The sequence below is a fragment of the Orcinus orca genome, chromosome 19 (assembly GCF_937001465.1).
Source record: "Orcinus orca chromosome 19, mOrcOrc1.1, whole genome shotgun sequence".
Classification (NCBI taxonomy): Eukaryota; Metazoa; Chordata; class Mammalia; order Artiodactyla; family Delphinidae; genus Orcinus; species Orcinus orca.
The window spans coordinates 39,145,620-39,173,099 of record NC_064577.1 but is presented as its reverse complement, the minus strand read 5'-3'; the positions used below and the strand labels follow the sequence as shown (position 1 = coordinate 39,173,099).

General features: G+C 39.1%; 2 protein-coding genes and 1 non-coding gene across 5 annotated transcripts; 2 read left to right on the top strand and 1 right to left on the bottom strand.

The window, feature by feature from the left end:
• Nucleotides 1-101: 101 nt before the first annotated feature.
• Nucleotides 102-14,523, top strand: MEIOC (meiosis specific with coiled-coil domain). The gene is made up of 8 exons (XM_033416963.2): nt 102-167; nt 720-854; nt 4,105-4,262; nt 6,279-6,383; nt 8,548-10,417; nt 10,921-11,055; nt 13,663-13,843; nt 14,279-14,523. The coding sequence occupies exons 1-8, from the start codon at nt 102-104 to the stop codon at nt 14,506-14,508; spliced, it is 2,880 nt and encodes a 959-aa protein (XP_033272854.2). The 3' UTR covers nt 14,509-14,523.
• CCDC43 (coiled-coil domain containing 43) lies at nt 1,017-27,467 on the bottom strand. 3 transcript variants are annotated; one of them, XM_049702380.1, is made up of 5 exons: nt 27,186-27,465; nt 23,730-23,817; nt 21,922-22,057; nt 20,537-20,595; nt 1,018-1,349 (listed from the first exon to the last, which is right to left on the bottom strand). In XM_049702380.1, exons 1-5 carry the CDS (start codon nt 27,387-27,389, stop codon nt 1,282-1,284), a joined length of 555 nt encoding a protein of 184 aa, XP_049558337.1. In that variant the 5' UTR covers nt 27,390-27,465; the 3' UTR covers nt 1,018-1,281. The 3 variants fall into 3 exon arrangements, with proteins under 3 accessions (XP_049558336.1, XP_049558337.1, XP_004286020.1); XM_004285972.4 differs by lacking the exon at nt 1,018-1,349 and adding an exon at nt 17,551-19,389 and having other exon boundaries at nt 27,186-27,461; XM_049702379.1 differs by lacking the exon at nt 20,537-20,595 and having other exon boundaries at nt 1,017-1,352; nt 27,186-27,467.
• LOC117198873 (small nucleolar RNA SNORA11) lies at nt 6,594-6,723 on the top strand. Its single transcript, XR_004480135.1, has one exon. It is a non-coding gene; the product is annotated as a small nucleolar RNA SNORA11 (small nucleolar RNA).
• Nucleotides 27,468-27,480: the final 13 nt, after the last annotated feature.

Sequence of the window (27,480 nt, the reverse complement as noted above, 5' to 3'; positions counted from 1 at the left end):
GGCGGCGGCGGCGGGGTGCGGGCTGAGGGAGTCGGGCCTCGACGCCCCCTCACCCCCGTACCTGAGGAGCTGTGCCTAGTCCAGGAGGGGCTGGGGGCACCATGGAGGTGAGCGGCGGAGACGCCCGTCCGCCCTCTTACCCCCCAGGCCTGAGGGAGGGACCTGAGGTAACCCACGGGGACGGTCCGGGTCCGGGTGTTGGCCGGGCTTGGAGGACGGCAACGGTGAGGAGAGACAGAGGAGCGGGCGCGTCCCTGGACGCGGGTCTCTGAGGCGGCCAGGCTGGGCGGGAGAGGCCGGGTCACCAGCTAGGAGCCCCGACGGGGCGCCCGGGCCGCGCCGCGGGGGTGAGCGGGGGGCGCAGCAGTCGGTCGGGCCGGGGCCTGGGGGCGCGGTGCGGGCTGACAGGACGGGCGGCCGGGCTGGGGCGGGAGGTGACGGCCCGCGACGCCCGGGCTGCCGCTACCTCCTCCACGTTGGGCCGCGGCGGCGCTGAGGCGGAGGCCGGCGGCGAGGGCCCGTCGGGTGGGCGAGGGCCGCGCCTCGGGGTCGGGCCTGAAGGTGGAGAGGGAAGCCGGGGCCCCCAAATGAATGTCCTGGGAACTGATTCCGGGTGGAGCTGGGCGCACAGCCGACGTGGAGCCATCGTCCGGCCGTTTCGGTCCTGGCTCTAACCTGCATGATGTCTCTCTCCCGTTCCCTATCCCCGTTTCGTGCAGCGGAAAGTCGCGTTACGTGGGGGTGCGAATCGCTGCTGGAACCTCAGTGTCGACGCCAGCAGTCGGCTAACAGATGTCTTCAACAGCGTGATGTTGACTGGCTCCCCTTCCTTCTATGATTGCTACAAGTCGCAGGTCAGTTACTCGGCTCTGCCTTTGGTAGAGGATTTTTTTCTCCATCAGATCCAGCACCACCCCCACTCCCACCCCCCAGGCCATTCACATAGGTGTTTAAATTGCTCCATGTTTAGGACCAGACACCCGGTAACAATATTTTTTTTTTAAATAAATTTATTTATTTATTTTTGGCTGCGTTGGATCTTCGTTGCTACGCGCGGGCTTTCTCTTGCAGCAGTGGGGTCTATTCTTCGTTGCGGTGCGGGGGCTTCTCGTTGCGGTGGCTTCTTTCGTTGCCGAGCACGGGCTCTAGACCTGCGGGCTTCAGTAGTTGTGGCACACAGGCTCAGTAGTTGTGGTGCACGGGCTTAGTTGCCCCGCGGCATGTGGGATCTTCGCGGAAGGAGGGCTCGAACCGGTGTCCCCTGCATTGGCAGGTGGATTCTTAACCACTGCGCCACCAGGGAAGTCCCCGGTAACAGCATTTTAAATACAGAGTCTGCAGAATACACACTGGTTTCGAAAAAAAGTTAAGGAATAAGATTTTTCGTTGATTCTTATTTTTGTCTTGTCCTCAGCATGACGTGATGCCAGAAATGTAAGAAAAATCTGTATTTACTAAGACCATAAAATATTTCTTCCTTCCGGCGTTTATTGTAAGTCGGTGCAAACATACGTTTTATAATTTAAATTTTTCTTTACTCTTTTATTCTCTGGCTCTAACAATGTCTTTGGTGACATGCTGCCTTTTACCTCACGTAAAACATTTAGTTTTGTTGTTAATCGTGTTAAATTAAGCTTAGGTTAATGTAAGCCATTTTCATTTGAAATTATTTAACCAGGACATCACTGTTGATATTGTTATACTTTGAATTATAACAATCCTGAAATAAATAATTTTATTTAATTCACACTACAACCTTGTATAGTATTATACCCACTGTACAGATAGAGAAACTGAGGCTCAGAGCGTTTGACTTGTGCCCTAAGTAACAAAGCCCATGTGGAACCCAGCTCTTTTTCACTGCCAAGACCAGCATTCCACTGCTCTCTGTAATGTTTACATGACTACTAAAATTTACTTGGATTTAATTTCAGTTGATTAAACATAGCAAGGATAAAGTGATACATTTTGCAGTTATCTAGAGTAATTAATATGCCAACCCTAAGCATTTGCATATTTAATTTCCAGAAATATTTTGACTGAGAAGGATCCAGATATTTAAAGTATAATTGTTAGAATCCACCACATTACTTTAGTTGCTTGTTTTATCCTGGCATATTACAGTTAAATCAATCTTTTAAAAGGATTTTTTCTAATACTCAAATCTTACTTTAAAGTATAAAATATACTTGAAATAATACTCCCAAAATACATTTAGTTTCAAATACTGTTTACTTCATTTGATATTATATAATCTGAAAATGCTTATTTTGTTTAAGCAACTCTTTCAAAAAATGAACAATTATTTATGTCACTTTGGATACTTCAAACCTAAAAGAGAGTTAAGGGGGTCTGTGATAAAAACTGCAGAACTAAAGAAATAAAATTATGAAAGGTTCTAACAATAAAATCCTTTATAAAAGTTACTGCTAACAAACAGAAATTTTGGAAAGGCAGTTTTTAGTGGCACTCTTAGCAAAATCCCTTCTGTGCCTCAGTTTCTCCAGCTTCAGAATAGTCAACAAAATATAAGCTATAAATGAGAAAATTATAATGTGTAGGTTTCAAATAGTAATCATAACTGGAATTTAAACAAATGGCTGTAAAATATTTGAGATTCTTGAAGGTGAGTGATTAGAAGGTATTAATTTTCATATATTATTGGTATAAACTCAGTGAATGTTTAAAGTGTTATTTTTCAATTATCATGTCTATGAAGAACAGAAGTTTAGGAATGTTTTGATCTAAACATGTTTTATCTCTTTTTACATAAATTTCGATTAAGAGAATGAAAGCAATTAGAAAATATTTTTAACCAGGATTATATACCTTCTATATTTATAAGAAAATACTATTTCTACTGTGTTTATGCCTGGATATTTATAGTTATTACATCTCACGTTTTACTAGCTCCTTATTTGGAGAGTTAAAAATTGTGAATCTGGGCTTCCCTGGTGGTGGTTGAGAGTCCACCTGCCGATGCAGCGGACACGGGTTTGGGTCCCGGTCCGGGAAGATCCCACATGCCGCGGAGCGGCTGGGCCCGTGAGCCATGGCCGCAGAGCCTGCGCGTCCGGAGCCAATGGGAGAGGCCACAACAGTGAGAGGCCCGCGTACCGCAAAAAAAAAAAAAAAAAAAAAAAAAAAAAAAAAAAATTGTGAATCTATACTTTCAGACTATTTTAAGTATTTAAAATTTGAGGGGGCAGTATTTTCACTGTACCTCAATCCCTTTGGGAAGGAGGCAGGACTTTTAATAATTCATTAAAATCTTAAAACTCAAACTTTTTATCTTATTTACTCAAAATTCATTATAGAAGTGTTAAGAAAAAAGAAAATGAGCTTGTTTCTTCTAATTGTAATATCTTTAAAATTTCTTAAGATATAACATGTCTCATCTCATTTTTACACTTTCTCTTGGAAATAGAAACTAGGCTGAAAATTAAAGATATTGTTTTAAAAGGCCCTAATGTAGGAGTAAGAAGGTCTTGAGATTGGGTTTTAGTTTTGTCACCTCTTAGTTCAGTAACTTTTAGCCTCCATTTCCTCATTTTTAAAATATAGAGAATATCCATGTCATAAAGTTGACTGGATACAATAATGTTTGTGGAATTTCTTTGAAAATTCTATGTAAATGTACATTCACTTTTTTTTTCACAGATTGGGAGCAGTAAGACTGAGTTTTGTAAATGATTTATTAAAAATAATACTGCTATAGTCCACATAATGCTCATCTGTTCAAAAAATTAAAACTGCAATAACTGTAGGTGTTTTATACCAGTGATAAGCAACAGGTACTGAACGGGACCAAAATTTTCTTGGAATAACCACGCCCACTTGTTTACATACTGTCTATAGTTGCTTTGGTGCTAGAACAGCAGAGTTGAGGAGTTTCAATAGAGACCTTAACACAGCAAACGCTAGAATATTAATTATCTGGCCCTTTACAGAAAAAAATCGCCAACCCCTACTGTAAAGTAAGCATAAGTGGCTAAGTCTAGATTTGTCTCCCAACTCCTCAAATTTCCTATTATTTGGCTAATATTCTGTAATAAATGCAGTTTTGATTGTGTCTGGTATACAAACATGTCTTTAAAATTTCAGAGTGAAGACAGTGTTGACCTAAGGCAGACCTATGCTCCACTTTCTTCATCAACAGAATATGCAAGTTCTGTAGATTCTTCACTTTTCTATGCACCATCGTCTATGTATGGAGATGATATTAAACAGCCCTCTAATTCTCAGATCAGTGTAAAGAACAGGTAAATTAATAAATTAGATTTCTCAGGCTAAATGAAGTGTTTTTAAGTTTGATTACATGGGAACGTAGTTGTATTAGCCCTTTGTTCCCTATATCAGCATTTTTATGTTATGGCATAATTTTGTTTATCAAACTTTTAGGAAATCTTAAACAGGATAGTTACATGTGTATAATTTTTTCTTATTACTTTTTTTTCATTCATTAGAGGCAACCCTGAGTAAATCTTAAGTTCCTCTTTCTAAAGATAACTTATATAAATGAGTTACAGTTTTTCAATCTATTTTTTTAATCCAATTCTAAATTTTAGGTAATTTTTCCTTCACAAGTATACAACAAACAGGATTTTATCAAACATAAGATACTTTAATTATTTTTCTGTTCAATTCCAGTAATAATAAGGGCCTACTCTATGTCAGATTCTCTCCTACTGGGGATATTAGAATTAACATGGCAAAAATTATCCCTGCCTTTATAGATCTTACAGTAATGATGATGATGATGACAACAACTTGTCAGGCACTGCAAGTATAGTGAGGTTTGAAAGAAGTAGTATAGAATATTATGGGAGCTTACTGCCAAGAGAAGCTTAAGGGAGTGACAATACCTTTATGTTAATTATAATAAGGGAGCAGTTAATAGAGGCCGATGCATCTTTAGTTTAACCAGGACATAATTATTTTTTAAATCTACTAATTAATTAAATAATTCTTAAAAAATTTTAATTTGGTAAGTTCTCTAAAATAGTGATTTTATTAGAAGGACTATATAACATATAATTCCACAAAAAACAAAAATATTTTTTAAGTTGATACTAGTTCATTGAAAAACTTCACACTTTACAGAAATATATAAAGGCAAGCAGAATTTTACCATAACCTTGCCTCTCCACCTCCCAGTAACAACTATTAACAGTTTGGTATATATTACATAGAATATTTTTCTAGATATATACTAACATTATTAAACAAAAAAACTTTATATTGAATCTTTTTGAAATAACAAGATGTAGTGGAAAAAGCATTAGACTTGTAGGCAGACCATTTACTCAGCAAGTGTATAGTAAAGCATGGCAAATCACATGCCCTTGCAAAATTCAAGTTTCTTAATATCACACATGATCATTTATTCAACAGCTTAACGATTACTAATATCTTCCCTTCCTATGTTATGAAGATCAATGAAATTTTGAGTGTTATGCAAATATAAGGTATTTTTATTTATTTCTAAAATGTCCTAACACTATGAAATGATAGACATAAAATATGAAAAAACAAGAAATTACAATTTAAAACAACATATTACTTCTAGGAACAAATTACCCCAAATCCATAAGTGGTAAAAAGGCACCAATTTTCCATCTCCTTGTGGCTTTTACATTTTGTATTATTTAGATAGTTTTAGTCACTAGGTAGGATTTCAGGTACATGGAGTACCAGTCACTTCTTCGGCAAAGATTTAGGGGTAGCCTCCAAACCTTTTACATTTAAGGGACAACTGCAATGTTGCTGTGATATCTAGGATGACCATATCACATTTCACTTTTTAATCCAACGTTTAGTATGAAGAGTCACAAAATAGAGCAACAGGTTCATATGGTTTTCAAATCACAAATGGAAAAACTGAGCAAGTGTTGTTGATGTAATGATGTATACTAGGACTAAACATGATTTCAGGAGCAGCCATGGTACCAACCGTGTCTGCAACATCATGGATCAGAGATTTGTATCTTGATCACCTAAAACGAATAGCATGTGTTTTGGAGAAATAAGAGGTAAGCATACATTGTGAACTAGACATAGGATTTGGAATGAAGGAGAAATACTTATGTAACATAAACACTATGCTAAAGTGGAAAATATTCTGAGTTCCTGTTCCCTTTTTATTTGAAATGATGGTATAGAGTCAATCCAAATATTTTATCGAAAAATAATGGCAGAATAAGTCTGGAAATAGAAATCAATATATTGTATTTCAATATGAGCAAAAGTATTTACATGTGATATTCATTTATCTTTAGGATTCAAACAGAAAGAAATGACTATGGTAGTGAAACAGACTTATATGGACTTGTGTCTAACATTTTGGAAGAGCAAGATAAATCACAGCCATATTTCACTGAGGGGTTAGTATATTATATAAGCTATACAGTGTGTAGTAAACCTTTAAATTCCCAGGTACTAGATTACCCTATTAACTTTTATTTTTAGTTAATAGAGGATCATCTGACAGTAGACATCTTAATTCAGATATTTGTTTCGAGAAGCCTTGATTTTGCTGTGGCGCTTGCCATACAATTGAAAGTTTAATTTGCTATTAAGAACTTTCATTTGTTGAGGTGTGCTTAGAGCAGGGGGTCTGAAGAAATGGCTCGTCTGTTTACAACATACCCGACAGGAATCTGGGTTCATTGTGACAAGGGGCACAAAACTTGTGGCCTTCCTATGAACAAATATCCAACATGTATCCCCCTGCACCTCCATGTGGCTGCTGGGCAGGACCAGTGGGACAGGGCTCAGTACTGGAAGGAAAGCTACAGCATGCAGTGGGGAAGTTTGCCACGTGGAGCCTGTCTGGTCCACGTGTGGGTGGGCCATGAATGGTCTTATAGGCATAAAGGCTTTGAACCCCTCTCTTCAAAAAAAGCAGAAAAATAGATTCCAACTTATGCCATTCTGGAAAAGGCAAAACAATGGAGACAATAAAAAGATCAATGGTTGTCAGGAGTTTGCGGGGAGAGGGGAGATGAATACATAGAGTACAGAAGTTTTTATGAGGGGTGAAAATACTTTGTATGACATTATAATGATTTTATGTCATCATACTTTTGTCCAAACCCATAGAACATGAAACACTATTCACTTCGTAAAGTGAACCCTAAGATGAACTAGGGATGTTGGTGATTATGATGTGTCAATGCAGTTCAGCCTTGGTTAAAAAAAAAAGTCTTAAAATGAATTAACACTCGGGGTAGACGTTTTTGGCAAAACTTTTGTTTCACTTTTATATATGTATACACATTATATATGTGTGTGTTTGTTGGATTGTGATGTAAAATGTGCTTTTTAGATTAAAAAAGTTTGCAGGCTACTGTAGTTATACTGGCAAATAAAAGACAAATTAATTTTTTTTAAAAAAAGAACTTTCATTTGGAAACTTGCATAATTATTCTTGCATAATTCAGAGCTATTTCCCTTGAGTTCATGAGCTAAAATTTGGCTTAAAGAATATACATTCCAAGGACTTTTATACTTATACCTACAAAAATAAAACTATCATTACTGCTGTGCAGAAATATGTATGGATTTTATTCATACGGTAAAAATTTTTTAAGTATGCTTTAATCGTTTTATTTGGGTGTGGAAGCCATGTTATGCGGCACGTGGGATCTTTAGTTGCAGCATGCGGGATCTTTGGTTGCGGCCTGTGAACTCTTAGTTGTGGCATGTGGGATCTAGTTCTCTGACCAGGGATTGAACCTGGGCCCTCTGCATTGGGAGCACGGAGTCTTAGCCACTGGACCACCAGGGAAATCCCAGCACATCTTTTTTATTTAAAAAACATTGAGGTCAACAACACTTTTGTATTATATAATAACTTAATTAAAAGAAAAACTTATTTTGGGTTCTACTTACTATATATAAACAATTCATGTGGGGACTTCCCTGGTGGTCCAGTGGTAAAGAATCTGCCTTCCAATTCAGGGAACACAGGTTCGATCCCTGGTCGGGGAACTAAGATCCCACATGCTGCGGGCAGCTGAGCTTATGCACCTCAATGAGAGAGCCCGCGTGCCACAAACTACAGAGCCCATGCACTCTGGAGCCCGTGCACCCCACAACTAGAGAGAGAAAACCCACACGCCACAGCTAGAGAGAAGCCCGCGGGCCGCAACATAAAAGAGCCTGCATACCTCAACAAAGATCCCACGTGCCGCAACTAAGACCCGACACAGATAAAAAAGAAAGAAAGAAAAATAAATTAAAAAACAAAACAAAACAATTCATGTAAGACCATGTAGTCACCAGCCTCAGGCCTTAGTATATGTCTCTTGGGAAAGTATAGTGAAGACATATTAAGATTACAATGCATATTTATATAGCATATAGCACATTTCAAGTTATAGTTATTTGGATGTAATGGCAGCTTATAAGGCAAAGTTGGAAAGGATTAGAGATTGGTGAGGTGGGGCAATATAAATGTTTTTGAAAGCCTTTCCTACCTTCTCCACTAAGAAAATAAAGACTTTTAAAACCTAAATTGTAATTAAATGTATTTACTTGTTCTAGGACCTGCTCCTCCAATTTAAAGTCAGTTTGGCCAGTGAACACAAGCAGATTTGCAGATCACCATGACCTCTTAACAGAAACCAAAAGGCCAATAGATACAGCCATCTCTCAGCAAGCTTTTTATACTGGTGAATCTGTGTCAGCAGTGGAAAAGCAGTACCTGCATAATAGTAATCTGATACCACAACAAAAAATAGATGAACTTTATCATGGATTTACTGGTTTAGACCTTGAAGAACAATGGATGTACCCCTCACGAAGTGATCATTCTAACTGTTACAGTATTCAGACAAATGATACAGCTAAGACGACATTTCAAGAATATCTATCTATCAAAAACTGTTTTACACCCCACATTGGTCTGTCTGACATCATGAAAGAATCAGGAGTTGATACCTACTCTTATGGAAGAGAAAAAATATGTGCTAAAGGTCTTGAAGCACCATTACAGCAAAAGAGGGCAGAGATGTTTCTTTCCCAATTTAATAGATACAATGAAAATGCAGATTATTGTAGATACCCAGAATATGCTTATCCTAATAAGGCTAAGCTGAATAAGTGTTCAAATTTTAGTGTCCAAGATAGTAAAAAATTAGCCAGTGGCACACCTGAAACACCAACTGTAGAAGCAGACACCTACACAAAGTTATTTCAGGTTAAACCAGCAAATCAGAAAAAAATGGAGGCGACAATACCTGACCAGCAGAATTTCACATTTCCAAAAACTATACCACATCTGACAGAAAAACAGTTAGCAAAGGAAGCATTTACTGCTGATTTTGGCTTAAAATCAGAATGTGGACTAAAACCTCACACAGCTTGTCCAGCTAATAATGATTTTGTCAATGTCACAGAAAAGCAACAGTTTACTAAACCTGACCCCCCAAATTCTGAGTATTTTAGGTCAGTGAATTTACTAGCAAACTCAGCAGCATCTTCAGGCAGTATCAACTTAAACAGACCAACTTGGATGAATGTCCAAACAAAAAATAACACTCTTATTCCTTATCGAAATCAAGGTAACTTGATGAAATTAAATACTCATTTAAGTGCAGCTTCAAAAGGTTCTAACCATTCTTCAGATTTCCTGCAACTATCATCTACAAATTTAACAGCAAATAGCAATTTATTTCAGAAGTATTGCCAAGAAAACCCTTCAGCATTTTCTAGTTGTGATTTTGGTTATAATGGTGCAGAAAGAATTCAATCTGTCAGTCACATGAAAGGACTGACAAAGACTGGAGAAGAAAATCTCTTTGAATCTGTTACCGATAAAAAAATAAAGCAGCCAAATGGATTTTATGATAACTATTCAGCTCAGCAGTATGGGATCATTGAAAATGTAAACAAACATTATTTTCAAGCTATGCCCCAGAGTGGCCATTATGACCCTGAGGAAGGGCCTAAGCATTTAGATAGCTTATCTCAAAATACATATCAAGATCTGCTGGAGTCACAGGGTCATTTTAATAGCCACAGACAGGGAAGTGGAGAGAACAATATTAATAGCCGTGTGAATCGCACACAGGTGTCATGCTTTTCTAATAATTATATGATGGGAGATTTAAGGCATAATCAGAGTTTTCAACAACTTGGTTCAAATGGGTTTCCCCTAAGATCCACACACCCACTTGGCCATTCAGTTGTTCCACTGTTGGATTCCTATGATTTGTTTTCTTATGATGACTTAAGCCATTTAAACCCGTATTTCAATGATATGATGTATGGTGATAATTCCTTTTCTGGTTTTGTGCCAACTTTTGGATTTCAAAGACCAATTAAAACCCGTAGTGGACCAGCCAGTGAACTTCATATTCGTCTAGAAGAGTGCTATGAACAATGGAGAGCATTAGAAAAGGAGAGAAAAACGGTAACACAAAACTATCCATTTAGGTGTAACTTAGTATATCCCCTTTGCCTATCTTCATTTTATTTACCTAGTGTAGCTTAAGAAAGAGTACTTGCCTTATTTTTAAGTTGCATTCTTCTATAATGTGTAGTATTTGTTAAGTTCATGACTATAGAGAATTAATTAGGTAATTTAGAGACTAAAAATGCTTGGGGTTTAAAAAAAATTGTTATTTTAAAGTTTATTTTGCCTATTAGGTAGACTTTTTCCTTAATGGGTTAAAAGTTTATTTCTTTGAATTTTCTAAGTATTAAACTATTGGAGTGTTTAGGTATTTTATGCATTAAGTGTGACAGAAAAGTACTGTGGTACTGTGGTTTGTATTTGTTGCCTTTTGATACCAAAACAATTTTTATCTAAAGGAGTAATTTTCAATTTACTTCTTAGGCCTATGAGAAATATTATTCATGATTGAATCATATTTAGAAAATTTAGCATCTAAAAGTCATATAATTTTTTTACAGACTGAATTGGCCCTTGCCAAAAATTATCCAGCGAAAAAGGTATCGAGTACTAATAATACTCCAATTCCAAGGCTAACCTCCAACCCATCTAGAGTTGATCGCTTAATTGTGGATGAACTTCGAGAACAAGCCAGAGTAAGCTGTGAAAATATCCAATAGCAGATTTTTTAAACTGATAAAATTTTAAAATGCTTCAGCAAGTTAGAATTCTGAAGGATTTTAAAATCACATTTATGTGTAACTCTCTGAAATGTATTCTTTTCCATGTTTGGACCTAGAACTATTAGTTATTTAGGAAAGGGAAAATAGCCCCACTCAGTCATTGAAATAGTAGGTTTAATAGTCTAAGTGGTTCCTCTTCAAGAAACCCAAATTAGCAATGGAACTAATCCTCAACAGAAAGAAAATTCTTTTTAAGCAAAAATCATTTTGCCTTTTACAGGGAAAGTCCCATTTCTTAGTCACAAATATTTGTTTCCTAGCTTCATGAGCAAACTGCTTGCATTATACAAGATAGTAAATTAACAGGAAATTACCATATCTCATTTTCTTAACTCTGTACTCTTAACTTTATTTTTGGCTGCATTGGGTCTTCGTTGCTATGCATGGGCTTTCTCCAGTTGTGGCCAGCGGGGGCTACTCTTTGTTGCAGTGCATGGGCTTCCCATTGCGGTGGCTTCTCTTGTTGTGGAGCACAGGCTCTAGGAGCATGGGCTTCAGTAGTTGTGGCCCACGGACTCTAGAGTGCAGGCTCAGTAGTTGTGGCAGACAGGCTTTGTTGCTCCGCGGCATGTTGGATCTTCCCAGACCAGGGCTTGAACCCGTGTACCCTGAATTGGCAGGCGGATTCTTAACCACTGTGCCACCAGGGAAGCCCACAGAGTCTTATTTTATTGAACATTAGTTTCTTACTTGTACCATGCTGTCTTTAAAATACAGATATGAACTACTTCAATGGAAAAAGATTGATTTTACCTAGTTTTCAGCCTCATTCAGTTGTAATTTTTAATCAAATTTGTAAATTTGTACAATGGAATTTATCAGTGGTATAGTCAGATACTGACATGGGTTATAGCCAAACGTTATAAAAACTTAGGTCTTCTGTTTTTTTCTTAAAACTGTTCCAAGTTAAATTTTCTTTTTCTCAGTAATACATTTCTAGGCAATAAATCAAAGGATTGCTAACTGTGGATATTAAGAAATATACTTTTTCCAGCCTTACTTAGGCTTCACCCTAATTTAGAAGGTTATGTTTATAGCTGTTATAATAATTTTGTTTATATTTAGCAACATTAGATCAGTAATACACAAAGGGCAAAAATATTTTTATGTGTACCACTTTCTAGTTTGCTGGTTTTGTGGAATTCTGAAAAAAATCTTTTAAAAGTTTATTAAGGGCTTCCCTGGTGGCGCAGTGGTTGAGAGTCCGCCTGCCGATGCAGGAGACAAGGGTTCGTGCCCTGGTCCGGGAAGATCCCACGTGCCGCGGAGCGGCTGGGCCCGTGAGCCATGGCCGCTGAGCCTGCGCGTCCGGAGCCTGTGCTCCGCAACGGGAGAGGCCACAGCAGTGAGAGGCCTGCATACCACACACACACAAAAAAAAGTTTATTAAAAATCACCTGTGTAAATTTCTTTCTTTACACTTATCATTTATTCAAAATGATTGTCTTATTTTAAAAATACATAATTTGTAGTTCACTGGAGTTTTTTCTATGGTATTTTCTTTTGTTGTCTTATTTTCCCCTCAAGAATCTGGCTGGTTGTACAGTTGGGAAGAAAATATTTTATACCTGTACACTTGTGTTTTCTCCATGAGCTTAAACTGGGATAGACTTATTCCAAAGAAACTTGATAGGAGTGTGAGGTTAGAGGCATCATTCAGGTGCTTATTAATTGAGAGGTATTTTTCTACTCTCTCCAATCACTGAACACCAAGTTCTTAATGTAAATTTTAAATCATTTAGCTCCCAAAGGCAATTATTGTATTTATTTGATGTCCAAATCCTACTTACTCAAAAACTGCTCTTTCCTTACACCTTACAAGTTTAGAATTTCAAACAAGTTAGGCATATACAACTATGAAACGTACTACCCTTACTGATATACAGTGCTCTTCTTTAAGCTTAATTAACCAGAAGATTGAGACTTCCTGATTTTCCTTAGCAGTTTTGACAGTTATAGGATTTATTTTGTATTAGTTCAGCATAAGTTTAAATTGGTATTTTCTGGATTATGGATTCCTTAAAACTACTGCTAGCCAGTATTATTTCTGATTTCCAAAAGGAGAACTTTGGAGGCCCAGAAAGGAATTGCTGAAGTCAAGATTAATCAATCTAGGATTTCTCCTTTTTAGCTCAGTTTTTTTCCCTTTTAATTACAGTAACTCCTAATAATGCTCTATTTGCAGGCTATTCTCTTATTTGCCAAAAAGAATGTCATATCTTATATTTGCACTTACTGTTAATAACATGGAAATATTTGAATGTTTGACTTTTTCATTGTTGCTTACTCCCAGTAACTGACTACCCTTAAACCTTTTAGAATTAACATACACAAATAGGTACAAATACAGACTTTCCATCTTTGTTTCCTCCAGCATGGTGTCAGGACATAGTAAGCATTCACTTATTTATTGATTATTACTGCTCTCATCTCTATTCTGCTTCATTGAAGATTTGTTTTAAGTTACTGACAGGGCAATGTGGTTACATGCCTCATCAAAATTTAAAATGTTTCCCTCAGGTTGTGACTTTACTGGGCAAAATGGAACGGCTTCGAAGCTCTCCCCTTCATGCCAGTATCTCTACAGCTCTTGATAGACACTTGGAGTCCATTCACATTGTACAGTCACGTAGAAAGGACGAAATTGTTAATGCTTCAAATCGGCAAAGGCAAGGTGTTCCTAGATGCCAAGATGACAGAGGTACAAACATTAATGCATATTCTTTTGATAAGGCACTGAGATAATTTGAATGTTAATAAAATCAGACTCTAAAGTTAAAGGGTTGAATTTCTAACATTTATACTTATCTAAAGAATAAATTGTTAAATGGTGCCCACATAACTTACTCCAGAAGTACTTTGATCTATTTTGCTAATATTACCCATTTAATTATAATAACTCTGTTAAAGTCTGTGTTCTACCTAAAGCATAGTCATGGTTATACAAGTCAGAAATAAATACAAGTATCAACACTTTTAAATATTAAGTCAAGTGCTTTGGTTAGCTCAGTCAATAGCCATCCTTCTTTTATAAAAATAATGTTTGATCATTTAGTAGCACAGCACGGGGTTTTATGAGTTAAGGGGTACTTAAATGGCATCTGATATGAACTGACCTCAAATATTTCTTTTACAGATGTTTTTGCCCTTGCTTCAGCAATTAAAGAGATGTGTGTGGCTACTCGGAAAGCACGCACTACCCTGTGGTGTGCACTGCAGATGACCTTGCCAAAAACAGCCAGTACAGCTGGCCAAACAGATGTGGAAAAGGCTTTACAAGATATAGTAAACCGTGAAGATAAAGTCCATGAAAGCCTAAATAGTAGCAATCCAATGAACCAGAGAGGTGAAGCAAACAAACATTAAGGAAATGCCAGCAGAAAGAAGAATAAAAAGCTGATAAGTAAATGTATCAAAACATGCTAAAAAATGTTAATGAACTTGTCAAACATGAAAATTTCATTACATTAATTTTCTTTCAGATTTAAAGGTAATACCTTAATGAAGTCTAACTTCTATTTAAAAATCTTCTATTTGGAATGAATCAGATGTAGTTTAAAGTGAACTCAAAGCTAAAGTTGACTACCCTAGGGGTTCCTGGGTAGTCAAAGATAACAAGTTTAAGTAAATTAAATATTTCCTAACAGCTAAAATATTGCTGAAACCTATTCTGCAGTGCAGGTAAATGCAAATGTGAAATTCTTCTAGAAGATGTTTCATTTAGGTCTGCCTTAGTAAGTATAATTCCAAATAATGAATCTAAGTGACTGTAACCCAATTATGGCTACAGTCCAGTAACCAAGACATAGTTTTGATTGTGATATAAAAGTGTTTTCCTTACAAAACTGGATAATACCTAGGAAACAAAGGAAAACAAGGATGAACCCAATATTCATGTAAAAATATTTAAAATACTACCATATTTATAAATTTGAAATCTTAGTACCTAAGTATATGGAGGAAAATGCATCTGATTCTCCTAAAGCAGGGATAAAAGTGCCAGTGAAAAGACCATGCAAGTTACTGAATATAAAGCCTGTTCAAATCATTTGTGTATATTCTTTAAAATTTAATTATACTATCAATTATTAAATATTTCCAGTTTTAAAGTATTTTAACTGAATCAAAAACAAAACATTTCCTTTATCTGGATCTTTTAGACTTGATGCACAGTAACTAAAATAATGATTATTGTTTTAATATCCTTAGTTTGCTGCCTTTTATGAGGGTATCACGAAGTTCTAAAATGTATTTTTTTAAGGTTAATCTTTAACTTGTTTAGTTTGCAATTGGTTAGTGTATATTTTGTGTAGTTCTGTTCATTAGTTTGCTTCTGTATTTTTTTAAGAGCGTTCTTGAAAGCTTGGCTTTTTCTGTTTCTCATCACTTAATATCTTTGTATGGAACCTGAGTAATTCATTAATATGAAATGTTGGTATTATGTGACTCAGAAGATCTTGGGTTTTAACATTTCTAGCATGAGTTAAACTATAATATAATGTACTGATGAAATTTAATTGAACTATCCTTGACTAGAAACACTAATGTTTCAAATGTTGGTGTGTTTCCTAGTTTTAGAAATCCTGGTATTAAAAAAAAAAAGTGTAATCACACCACATAAATTTTCTTTAGATGATATTCAGAAGAAACTGATTGAGAATGCAGGATTAACTGTAGGGAGAAACACTTTGATCACTGAAATGCCTTAGAACTACCCAAATGAATTACATTGAGGGTAGTCAAATAAAATAGATCATCCCACCACAGTCACTGTATAGAAAGTGGTTAAGTTTGACGTAAGACATGTTGGGTGTTATGAAAACAAATATTGAACTGAATTTAGTCTCTCAGGAAAAATAAATAAATTACTTTGTTGAAAATATTTAGTTTCATTTTTTTACATGTTTGTATTAGTTTTTTTTTAATATTTATTTATTTTCTTTTATTCTTTTTTGGCTGCGTTGGGTCTTAATTGCAGCATGCGGGATCTTTCCTTGTAGCGCGCCAGCTCTTTGTTGCGGCGTGTGGGCTTCTCTCTAGTTGTGGCTTGCGAGTTTTACTCTCTAGTTGTGGCACACAGGCTGTCCAGGGCGCGTGGGCTCTGTAGTTTGCAGCACATGGGCTCTCTCGTTGAGGCGCGTGAGCTCAGTAGTTGTGGGAGCCAGCTTAGTTGCCCTGCGGCATGTAGGATCTTAGTTCCCTGACCAGGGATTGAACCGGCATCCCCTTCATTGCAAGTCGGATTCTTTACCACTGGACCACCAAGGAAGTCCCTGTATTAGTTTCTAACATTAAGAGTCACTCATGCCAGAAAACCAATTAAATTTCATTTAACTGATAAGAACTGGTGGTAAGTTTTAAATTTCATTATTAACACATAAATAATAGTGTTAGTAGGTAATAAACCCATGCCATTCAGATATCCTTAGATCTAACCTGACCTCCTTCAAATAAATTTTTGTTCTGCCTTTGTGCTATTCCTGGCAAACCAGAATAAAAATTCTGGGGAAACTTTTACATGACAGTGGTCAGAAATTAAACACTAGTCCATTAACAAAATACAAACACAAAAATTCTTTGAAATTCTGTTAATCAAGTCATGCTTTGGATAACTCAAGTTAGTAGGTTGTTCCTTTCTATTGTATACCCTCTAATGGATGGTTCTTAAGCATTGTACTTCTGAATTACAACCTATGAATAATCTGGTACTATAATGTTTTAGAGGGTTGGGAATTAATGTTGTGACCGAAATTCCAAATTTGGCCTAAAATGTCAATCATACCACAGAAAATATGGTTGTTTAAAATTTGCCTTTTGCAGTATTGAATATTTTAGACATAAAGGATTTACTGGCACCTGAGTTAACTGGATAACCTTACTCAAAGCCTAATGAGCTGATCCTCTTTTTCTGTTTAAGCATTAGTTCAAGTGTACACTAACTATAACCTATGTAATAGAGTCCCAGAAGAAAGAATTGCCTACTGTTATAACAGATTGAAACTAGAACCCTTCAGGGGTCTATGGATATAACTTGACTCTGCTTCAGAGACCAAAATCAAGGTGAGAACCAACCAAAAATCCAAAATATCGGTTATTAAATTAAAATAGGCTCTCTCATATGCTATCTGTAGCCACAGCCACATATGAAACTAAGACTCCAACAGTACTTCAGAGACTTCAAAGCCAATCTACTGACTGTCCAAAAGAGAAGGTAACCTTTCTGATCTCCTAATATCCAACTCATAGAAAGGAAAACTGAGGCAGAGAATTTACAGATTCCAGGAAGAGGTTCTACTAGCAGAAGAGATAACTGGGCTAATCAAAACATAAGTAAAATTCAAACCCATTCCTAAGTGACTATCCACACAGAACTCACTTCCAGGTGGAAGGAATCAGAATAAATCAGAAGACAGTGATTTAAATAGTTTATTTTTTTAAAAGGTGGTTATTTAAAAAAAATTTTGCAATGCCACGGTTATAGGAGTGTATAGAGGTGACACATCATTTCCTTAACCATGCGTTTTACCTTCCACAGAAAGGTAAAAAAATTTGTTAATCTCATAGTTAATGGTATAAAACAGAGGTCAGCAAACATTTTCTCCAAAGGGCCAGGTAGTAAATATTTTAGGCTTTAAAGGTCACATAAGGTCTCTGTCACATATTCTTTCTTTTACAGCCCTTTGAAGATGTGAAACCCGTTGTTAGCTTGCACCGCACAGAACCAGACTGGGCAAAATTTGGCTGCTGGCAGTTGTTCGCCCACCCCTGGTATAAAATATCTACTTTCTGTCTTGACAGAGGAATTGCTGTCTTCAGGCTTCTTGACAGGCTACTGCCTGAAGTAGGGAAAGGCCTATTTACAGCCGAATGTGGCTTGTGACAAAAGTAGACATGGAGGAGAGTTCCTACTCACTTTTGACTCTCCCAAGCAGTTTTTCCATTCACTCACTCGTTCAATAAATTTGTTGCACCTACTATGTACACTCTTAAATATCTTTGTGTTAGCAGAGCTTTCCAGTGTTTCTTCCTTAAAAGGGTTTCTTTAAACTTGTAATTATCAGGTCCTTATATGTTTTAGGGCAGATCAGGATTAAAATCTCTACTAGCACTCAAGAGGATTCATGATTATAAAAAATGAATCTAGCTAACAATGATATCCTTGCACTCAATACTGACACATCCTTCTTAAAATCACAGCCCAGGGCTTCCCTGGTGGCGCAGTGGTTGAGAGTCTGCCTGCCGATGCAGGGGACACGGGTTCGTGCCCCGGGCCGGGAAGATCCCACATGCTGCGGAGCGGCTGGGCCCGTGAGCCATGGCCGCTGAGCCTGCGCGTCCGGAGCCTGTGCTCCACAACGGGAGAGGCCACAACAGTGAGAGGCCCACTTACCGCAAAAAAAATAAAAATAAAAATCACAGCCCAGATAAGGAAAAATATATAACTATCTCTTATTAAAAGACACTTTGTTTCCTACCATAGGCTGAAACTTTTAAAAAATCTCAAATGTAGAACAGCCACCAAATAACTTCTCATTTTCCTAGTTTGTTGCCATGTAACATAAAGTCTGGATCCAGTTGGGGCTCTTCATCAGCTTCCTATTTCAGCCATAAAACAATACATTTAGGGGTGAATACTACTTCTGAAGCAATTGACACTCCTACATTTCATCTCAGGGAAGGAGTGGTCATGATTCTGCTCCTTCAGGACAAAAACTGTCAGCTTTCTGAATATTCCTGCTCTTTATCCCAGGTGAGGGAAGACTTTTTAAAGTGGCCAAAAGGAGTACAGGACTTCAGTATTAAAATATAAAGATTGCCCCCATTCCAGATCTTTGGTACAGACATCAACTACAATAATCTGCTTACCCACATCACAGAGACATGGCACATTTTGTAATTAGAAGTGTTTGTGATTTTCCTTTTGACCATGTAAACAAAAGGGGAAATGCCTTGGGAAACCACTTTTGCAATGTTTTCTCATTTCTCTTAAATACACAAGTGCACAACCAGTTCTCCCTTTGACCAAGTTCATGAGGAGAAAGAATAGAGTGGACCAAGGTTATCGCTTTCGCTCTCCTCTTTGAGTCCTTTTCTTTTCCTTTTCCTTGCGCTCCTGCTTGGCTAGCTTGTCCCTCTCCCTCTGCAGCTTGTCCTGTTCCTTCTTCCTTTGGGACTCATCCCGAAGAGAGTCTCGCTCCAGTTTTCGGGCATTAAGGACATCTTCCACGTTGGTGTTTCGAAACAGGGCTACAGGTGAGTTAAGGGATGAGGGTCCAGGTCACACAGGTCTCAACTACTACTCTCTCCTCATTCTTGCTGTCATCTCTCTACATGCCAAGTCTTCAATACTCTCTACCTATCCCTAGTCTTAAAAAAAAAAACCTTACGTTTATCTTTGGTCTAATGGGAAATCCTAAAACTACCATTAGTAAAAAACTAGAATAAAAATCTCATTCAGACTTATCTGAGTGTTAAATATTTCATGAAAATGAAATTTCATTCTACAATAAGTACTTATATCATTCACTGATGCAATATTGTATAGTATCCAGGCTAGTTTTAGTAACTAGAGTATTAAAGTAACTGGCAAAATTTTTATGTACTTGGCATTATTAAAATGCTTGAAAAGAGTTAAGTTGTTTAACCTTACTAAACTTTATCAGGTTGCTTTTTACCCTAGACCACTAAAGCTTAAGTGAAAATCATGTTCTAAGGAAATAAGCTTAACCAGTTGAAAATACCTAGCCAAAAACTTTACTCTTCATTTCTTACAACTTTAAAACATAACCTGTTACTACCAGACAAGCTCCTCTTTACACTTAAAACATAATTTTTTTCTGCTTTAGTGCTTTAAAATGAGTAAGTCTCACTGAAATAACCCCCCTTCTCAGATAATCCACCATACTCCTCACCTTTAAGGCGGATTTCTATCCACGTTCTCTAGGAAGCTGCTCATAAGTGATTCTGTTGGTAGGGATTTTCCTCAGCACGTATGTTCCAATCTGTCCGTATTTTAACTTAAAGTCTTCAGTGTTTGTAGTGTCTTTCCACTGAATTATAAGATCTTTGAGGACAAAGACCAAAACTGCAATATTGTTCTATTTGCTTCCACATTGCTCGGAAACCCAGCGCCATATGCAGGGAATATAGATTCTCATTTTCCCTTAGAAATCCTTTCTCTAAGCCCTTCACAGTTCATGTTAACATATTTTCTTTGGGGAAAATTCTTGCTAAATTGACTATTTAGTACTGTCCTAGGACTGAGGCTCACAATGCTGGCCTGACCTGTGTCATTGGAGGTAAATGGAGCCCCCAGCAAGGACAGTAAAATAAAAACTGACCCACAAGAATATTCTACGGAGGAACACATGGGGATGGACACAGAGAAGGATACATTTCTCAGAACCAGTGCTCATCATGGTGGCACCTGAATCATCCTTCTCATCTGCTTCAGTGAGTGACGTTAAGGAAAGTCAGATGGAAAACAAAGGTTAGCACATCCCAACCCAACATCAGAAAATAGTGACTAAGGTGATGGGTAGGAAAAGCGCGCTGAATGGAAGGACTCTGTCAGGGATATGACGGTAGACCCAGGAGAGTCATCTTGGGAAGTCTCAACTTGGGGAAGACTGCTCAGAGCTTCTGTAAAATCCTTATCTGTCAGAGGCTGAAAAGAAACTGAAGCTGGTCTAGATGGACTGCCACATTACCTGGGAGCCAGGGGATGGCAAGATAACCTCAAAAACGGTGGTTCTCAAAGTGTGGTTCCCAGAACTTGTGAGAAACACACATTCCTGGGCCCCATTCTGGATCTACTAAATCTAAAACTGTGGGGCATAAGGCCCAGCAATCCTCCGGGAGAACCACTGCTTAAAACATTCTTTTCTAGCCCAAGAAATGAGATTTTGTAGTTGGAACCTCAGCTCTGCCAAACCTGGCAAGAAAAATCATGAGGGAAAACTAGAAGAGGAGTTGGCCCCAAAGAGCCTGAGAATTCTTTCCTAACCTAGTGACGTTTCTGGTATGATGTCCACTCCATTCAAGCTGGCTCAGTAAGCTAGGCATTCCCTAAACAAACTTCAAATTCACAGGAAACCAGATCTGCCCCCACCAGCAACACCTGCTTTTCACACAGTCCCCGCTCAAATTCCAGGTTTATTCTGGTGTTGCTTTGGGGGGTTCAGTCTCACTTTGGGGGTTCAGTCTCACTTTTATTAATTATGTGGTCACTGGAATATTAAAAAAAAAAAAAAAGATTCAAATGAAATTGCTCCAAATTTGGGAATCCAAATTCAAATCCAGGTTCTAGTCCTGGTTTTGCTATTAATTCTTTGAATGTCTCTGATCACCCATTCATCTCTTAGTGCCTCAGTTTCCTTATCAACTGTGAAAAAATATAAAGATGGATTATACATGTAACACTGTACTTCATAGAAAGGTATCGTACAAATGTAAAGAATCATAAGTGTAAATAAACTATAAAGAATCACAGCTAGAGCATATTTTCTGAAAACATAATAACAGTGGTCCATTCAGGCATTATTTGTTTCACACTGAAGTTTTCAGGAACATATAGATTGTGTCTTAAAAAATGTAAGTCCAGTATCAACCATTCCAACATCATTCCTCACGCCCACCGAGGGCTACAGATCACTGCCATTTCAAAGGAGAAAATTAAGCTATAGAGGGGGACTGGCAGCTTCCCAGAGCTCACTGTAAACCAGCAAAGGCTTTTGGCTCAAGCCTCAGGGAATAGCGCTGAGACTCCAGAAAGGATATTCCTCTTCGTCTGTCACGTCAGCATACTGCGCCAGGAGCGCAGCTTTCCTCTGCTTCTCCTCTTCTGACACCATCCTGGGCTTCACCACAATCTGCGCCTGCTTCTCAATGAGGGTGGCAATGGCCTGGACCTCATCTGGGAGGTGGTGGGAGGGCAGGGAGGGACAACAAGGTTGTATGTGAGAGGAAACATGCTCACCGAACCACTAGTCCACCACCCTGGCAGTGCTTGGAGTAAAGGCAAGGGCATCTGCTGACTCCTTAGAGCTCTGGGGTGCAAAGGAGGTGCCTTGGGGGCCAATGAGAAAGGCAAGGAAAGGCCGTGAAGGCCAGGCTTTAGGTCTCGTATTCGTCTTCAATCAGAGCAGCCCTGCTTTTACTTATTTTATATAATGAAGTTCTGCTGCTTTAAAAAAAAAAGGTTAAAAAGCACTGCATTAGAACCATAGACAATGAAGCCTCCAAACATGAAACTTTCTCTCCTCTCAGCTCAGAAGCCAAAGAGGGAATCTAGCACCACCTTAAGCTGGCCTATTTCATGTTGATAATTATGCTAGGTGAAATTCTTATACTATTTTAAAATAAAATCATCTGTTAACTTCTCCATTCTCAAAGAAAGAAGGCAATGCTGTAAAGCAGTGATTCTCATGCCTGGCTGCATATTAGAATCATCTGGGGGAGCTTTAAAAAAGATAGCAATGCCTGGGTCCCCACCCCAAAGATGTTTATATAATTGGTCCATGGTGCAGCCCAGGCACAGGCACTTTTATTTTTATTTATTTATTTTATTTTATTTTTGGCTGTGTTGGGGCTTCATTGCTGCACGTGGGCTTTCTCTAGTTGCGGCGAGAGGGGGCTACTCTTCACTGTGGTGCGTGGGCTTCTCATTGTGGTGGCTTCTCTTGTTGCAGAGCACGGACTCTGGGCACATGGGCTCAGTATCTGTGGCATGCAGGCTCAGTAGTTGTGGCTTGCGGGCTCTAGAGTGCAGGCTCAGTAGTTGTGGCGCATGGGCTTAGTTGCTCCACGGCATATGGGATCTTCCCGGACCAGGGATTGAACCCGTGTCCCCTGCATTGGCAGGCGGATTCTTAACTACTGTGCCACCAGGGAAGTCTTGGCATTGGCACTATTAAACGTACAGCAAGCAATTCTAGTGTACAGCCACGACTGAGAACCAACATGCAGATGGCTTAGAACAGATTCTGTTCAAGTTTGGATTTATGATTTGAGCTTTCTGCAGCTGATTTGTCATCCTAATGGTAACATCTCTTTCATTTTAAAGGGTGGAGGGTTTAGCTGAATAAAGTAAAAGACCAATCATAATTTGTGTTATGAAATGAGAATATGAAAAAGATGGGAAAATATAGTTGACCCTATACCTGCAGAGCAAATCTACAAGGGGGAGTGGGAAGAGGAATGAAAACGAAAAAAGAAAAAACCACAGTGAAGAGAGCCATGGTCAGCTGAAGTGGAAAAATGTAAAAGGAAAAAAGAAAACCAATGTTCAGTTAAAAAGTTAAAGTAGGACTTCCCTGGTGGCGCAGTGGTTGAGAGTCCGCCTGCTGATGCAGGGGACACGGGTTCATGCTCCGGAGCCTGTGCTCCGCAATGGGAGAGGCCACAACAGTGAGAGGCCCGTGTACCGCAAAAAAAAAAAAAAAAAAGTTAAAGTAAGCTGCTCTGTGTTTGCCAGTTTAACTTATTTTAGGGCAGATGAGCATCCACTGGAGAAAACTAAAAACTCTTTCTCTAACAGCTGTAGAGTAAAGGTTGTTGGAGATTAGACGTAAAAACTCCAACTCTACCTTCTTTTTTCACTTTGGTGACAACATTCTGAGTTTCCGACCATCGTTCCACAATCTCCTTGCAGATGTTAAGAAGGGAATCTTCTTCCTGGTTGGAAAAGTAGACCAATTAATTTCCTGAGAGCCCTCAACCTGAACAAAGTCTATGCAGAGGGCAGAGCTCCCCCTGCTGGTGATGAGAAGAAATCACAGGGAGGGTTTGGAAGCCACAGAATAGAGATTATGTTTCTCTTCTGAGGCTCCAAACACAGAGGTAATCCTATGTGTGAGTCCCAGAAGCCACACCTGCTAGGTCAAGAGCACCCACCCCATCCTGTCAAGCTCCAAAGGAAAGGATTCTCACCAACTCAGGGCAGTCCTTCTCCTTTTGGGGCAAAAACCTGTTGCTTGATTCAAAACTCTATGAAATCTTCCTTGGCCAATTTACTCAACTCAGAACACTCTCCAAAGCTTATCAACTTTCTTGCTGGAACATATCCACGAGCTTGCTGATCCATAATAAAGAGAAGTTAAGTGAGTAGATGGTCTCCTATACAACCATCCCTCTGTCCATTTTTCATAAGCAGACATATTCTGCACACCAACCAATCTTCCTCCTTAGCATGGTATGACAAAAAGGATGTTGGCTTTGGTGTCAGACTTACTTAAATTCAAATCCCAGATCTATGAGCAAGTTTCTTAACTCTTCCAAGCTTCACATCTTCCCAGGATTTGAGAGAGGATGAATGTGTATAAAGGGCCTACAGTCCTAACTGCTGGTGGTCCAGCGGTTAGGACTCTGTGCTTTCACTGCCGTGGGCCAGGATTCAATCTCTGGTCAGGGAACTAAGATCCCACGTGCTGTGCACTGCCAAAAAAAAAAAAAGGCCTACACCACTGGGCAAAGAACAGGCATTTCAACAAATATGGGTATTTCCCTCCATCTTCATTATGGCTGCCTTCACCACCTTCACCTTCTATCCCTCAGGATGAGTTGTCAGTGTTCACATTTCCTAATGTGTCAGGCACTGTTCAAATACATAAGAACTCTCAGAGTTCTTAAAACAGTCTCAAGAAGCACTCTCAATTTAGAGATGAGGAAACCAAGGCACAGAGGTTAAGTAACTTGCCTAAGGTGATACAAGTAATAAGTGGATTAAACAGGATTTGAACCCAAGCATTCTGGCTTTGAGCCCACGTTCTCAACCGTTATATTACACCATCTCTCAGAGAAAAGTAAGGAGAGGCAGAACACAGACTTACTGTGGATATCCTTATTCTGTACCCAACAAAGGATTCCATCCTCTACCCTGCATACTTTTAGCATGCATGCCAGACATATTGGACTTCTTTGGTCCAGAGTTCCTGACTTGCAAGGATCCCCAGCAGGAAAAGCAAAGGGAGAGGAAAAGAAAAAAGGGTAGGAAAAGGAATGGAGAGGCAAAAGAGAAAGGGCACTCTTGGAGGACGAGGTGGTTTATTCCCCCAATCTCCTCATCCAAACCAAAGAAGTTCATTCCTCCATTCGTTCATTTATTCATCCAGATGGTTCCTGCCATATTCAAGGCACTAAGATGAGTGCTAAGAGATGAATGAGAAACAGTCACTAGCCTCATAACACACACAATTTAGAAGGCTGGTATATAAACAGCTGTGACGAAATGTAATCTCCTGTTTACTAAACTCATTGTGATAATCATTTCATGATGTATACTGTACACCTTAAACTTATGTAGTGCTGTATGTCAATTATATCTCAATACAACTGGAAGAAAAAAATGTAACATCCTCCTTAATGCTATGACCCTACTTAAAGCTGCTCACCCCTCCATTCCACTCCTGATCCTCTTACAATGCTCCTTTTTTCCTAGCACTAATCATTTTCTAACATACTATATAATTTACTGATTATGTCTTTCCTTACCGGAATATAACCCTTTGAGGGCAGGGATTTCTGTCTATGTTGTTCCCTAAAGTACCCCAAGCACTTAGGGCAGTGCCTGGCCAATGGATATTTTTATCCATCAATAAAAATTTGATTAATCAGTCAATCAGCGCGGGACTTCCCTGGCAGTCCAGTGGTTAAGACTTCGTCTTCCAATGCAGGAGGTGCGGGTTAGATCCCTGGTGGGGGAGCTAAAATCCCACATGCCTCACGGCCAAAAAACCAAAACATAAAACAGAAGCAATATTGTAACAAATTCAATAAAAGACTTAAAAGAAAAATCAATCAGCGCAAGTGCAATCAGAAGGAATAAAGGGAAGGATGACAGAAGCTTTTGTTTACTGTCATTTGCTCCCAATTATATATACTATTCTTGAATCTTACCTCAAATTGTTGCTGACAAACTTCTAAATTCCTAATATTGAATCTAGCCCAATATGGCAATTGAGTTGGCTATGCCTTTTGTTTTTCCTAGAATGGGAAAATAAAATAAATAAATTTTTTAAAAAGTAACTTAAATTGCTTGCCTCCTACTCTTTCCCTCTATGACCTGCAATGTAATAGTTCAAGGAAATAAGTTATTCCACTGTGTTGTATTTCCACTGAACTTATGAGTTGCATCACAAGCTGTGTTAAGGCTTTCCCATTTATAGGTCAATCTCACCAGAGCAGGCTCTGGAACTAAAAGGGGGCCCTTGCCAGGAGGCCCTGGGACAGCTGCACTAGTGTTATGTTTTAACCACGTGACCAGTCAATGAACTGCACTTTCACCAAGTAAGTGTAGGTAGAGATGAGGGCAGGAGAAATGATCAGGTTGGAAAAGTGGACATCTTGGTGACTTACCACTTAAATACAGTTTAAAGCACAATTTCTGAATTCTTGAATCTGCTTCTAAAAGGCTAAGTATCAAGTTTATCTCTCTTCTTTAAAACTCTGATCTCTCTTACTCCCCAACCTACTCCCCCCAATGATTACTGCATTTCTAAATACAGTAAAGGATCAAGCACAAAATTTGTTTCCATTCTGCCTACGCGTGAAAAGACCTCTACCGCCTAAACTGACCTTTTTTGGACTCCTACCTCCAAAATAGGAAACCGAGAGGGTACCTCCTGCAGGCTTTTGTCAGGGGCACTGCCTCTTAAAGGGCACAGACATCTCAGAGCACTTAATTCCCCCCTCTGAACACTGTCAGCGGATGGGAATGAAATTGGTTGTTAGACGTTTACGACAAAACTCATTCAGACATTTCAACGCCTTTGGAAGAATACTCACCCAGCTCACCGACAGGCATCTGAGAGGGCCTTGTCCTCAAGAATAAGGTAAAGCCTTTCCTCTCTATGCACCTGCAACCTTCCGGCTCCCAAAACCCTGGATGGGGAGCAACCCCCTTCCCCCGAGGCCCAGGGCTCAGAATAGTATTCCTCTCCCAGGTGAGACCACTAATCCTCTGGGACACCAAGTAGGGGAAAGGGGATACGAAGTACTGACAGGGGCCGGCAGAGAGGCTAAAGGAATGTGTCCGGGCTTCTCACCAGGAAAGCAGAGAGGATACCCTGCAGAGCGTCCAGCTTCTCCTCTTCCTCCTCCTCCTGAAGGACACCCAGGATGTAGGCACCGTAAACGGCTCGGTCCACTCCCAGCGCCTCCAACCGTCCGTCTAGCCACGATTCAAAGCCGCCGCCCCCTCCATCGCTCTCGCCGGAGGCAGCAGCGGCCACTGCGCTGGGCGCCGCCATCTTGGGGCCAGGGTCCTGCCAGCCCCCAGGGCGCCTACCGCAGCGCCTGACGGGCCGCGCCACGGGCTCACTGCGCATGATCAGAAGCGAA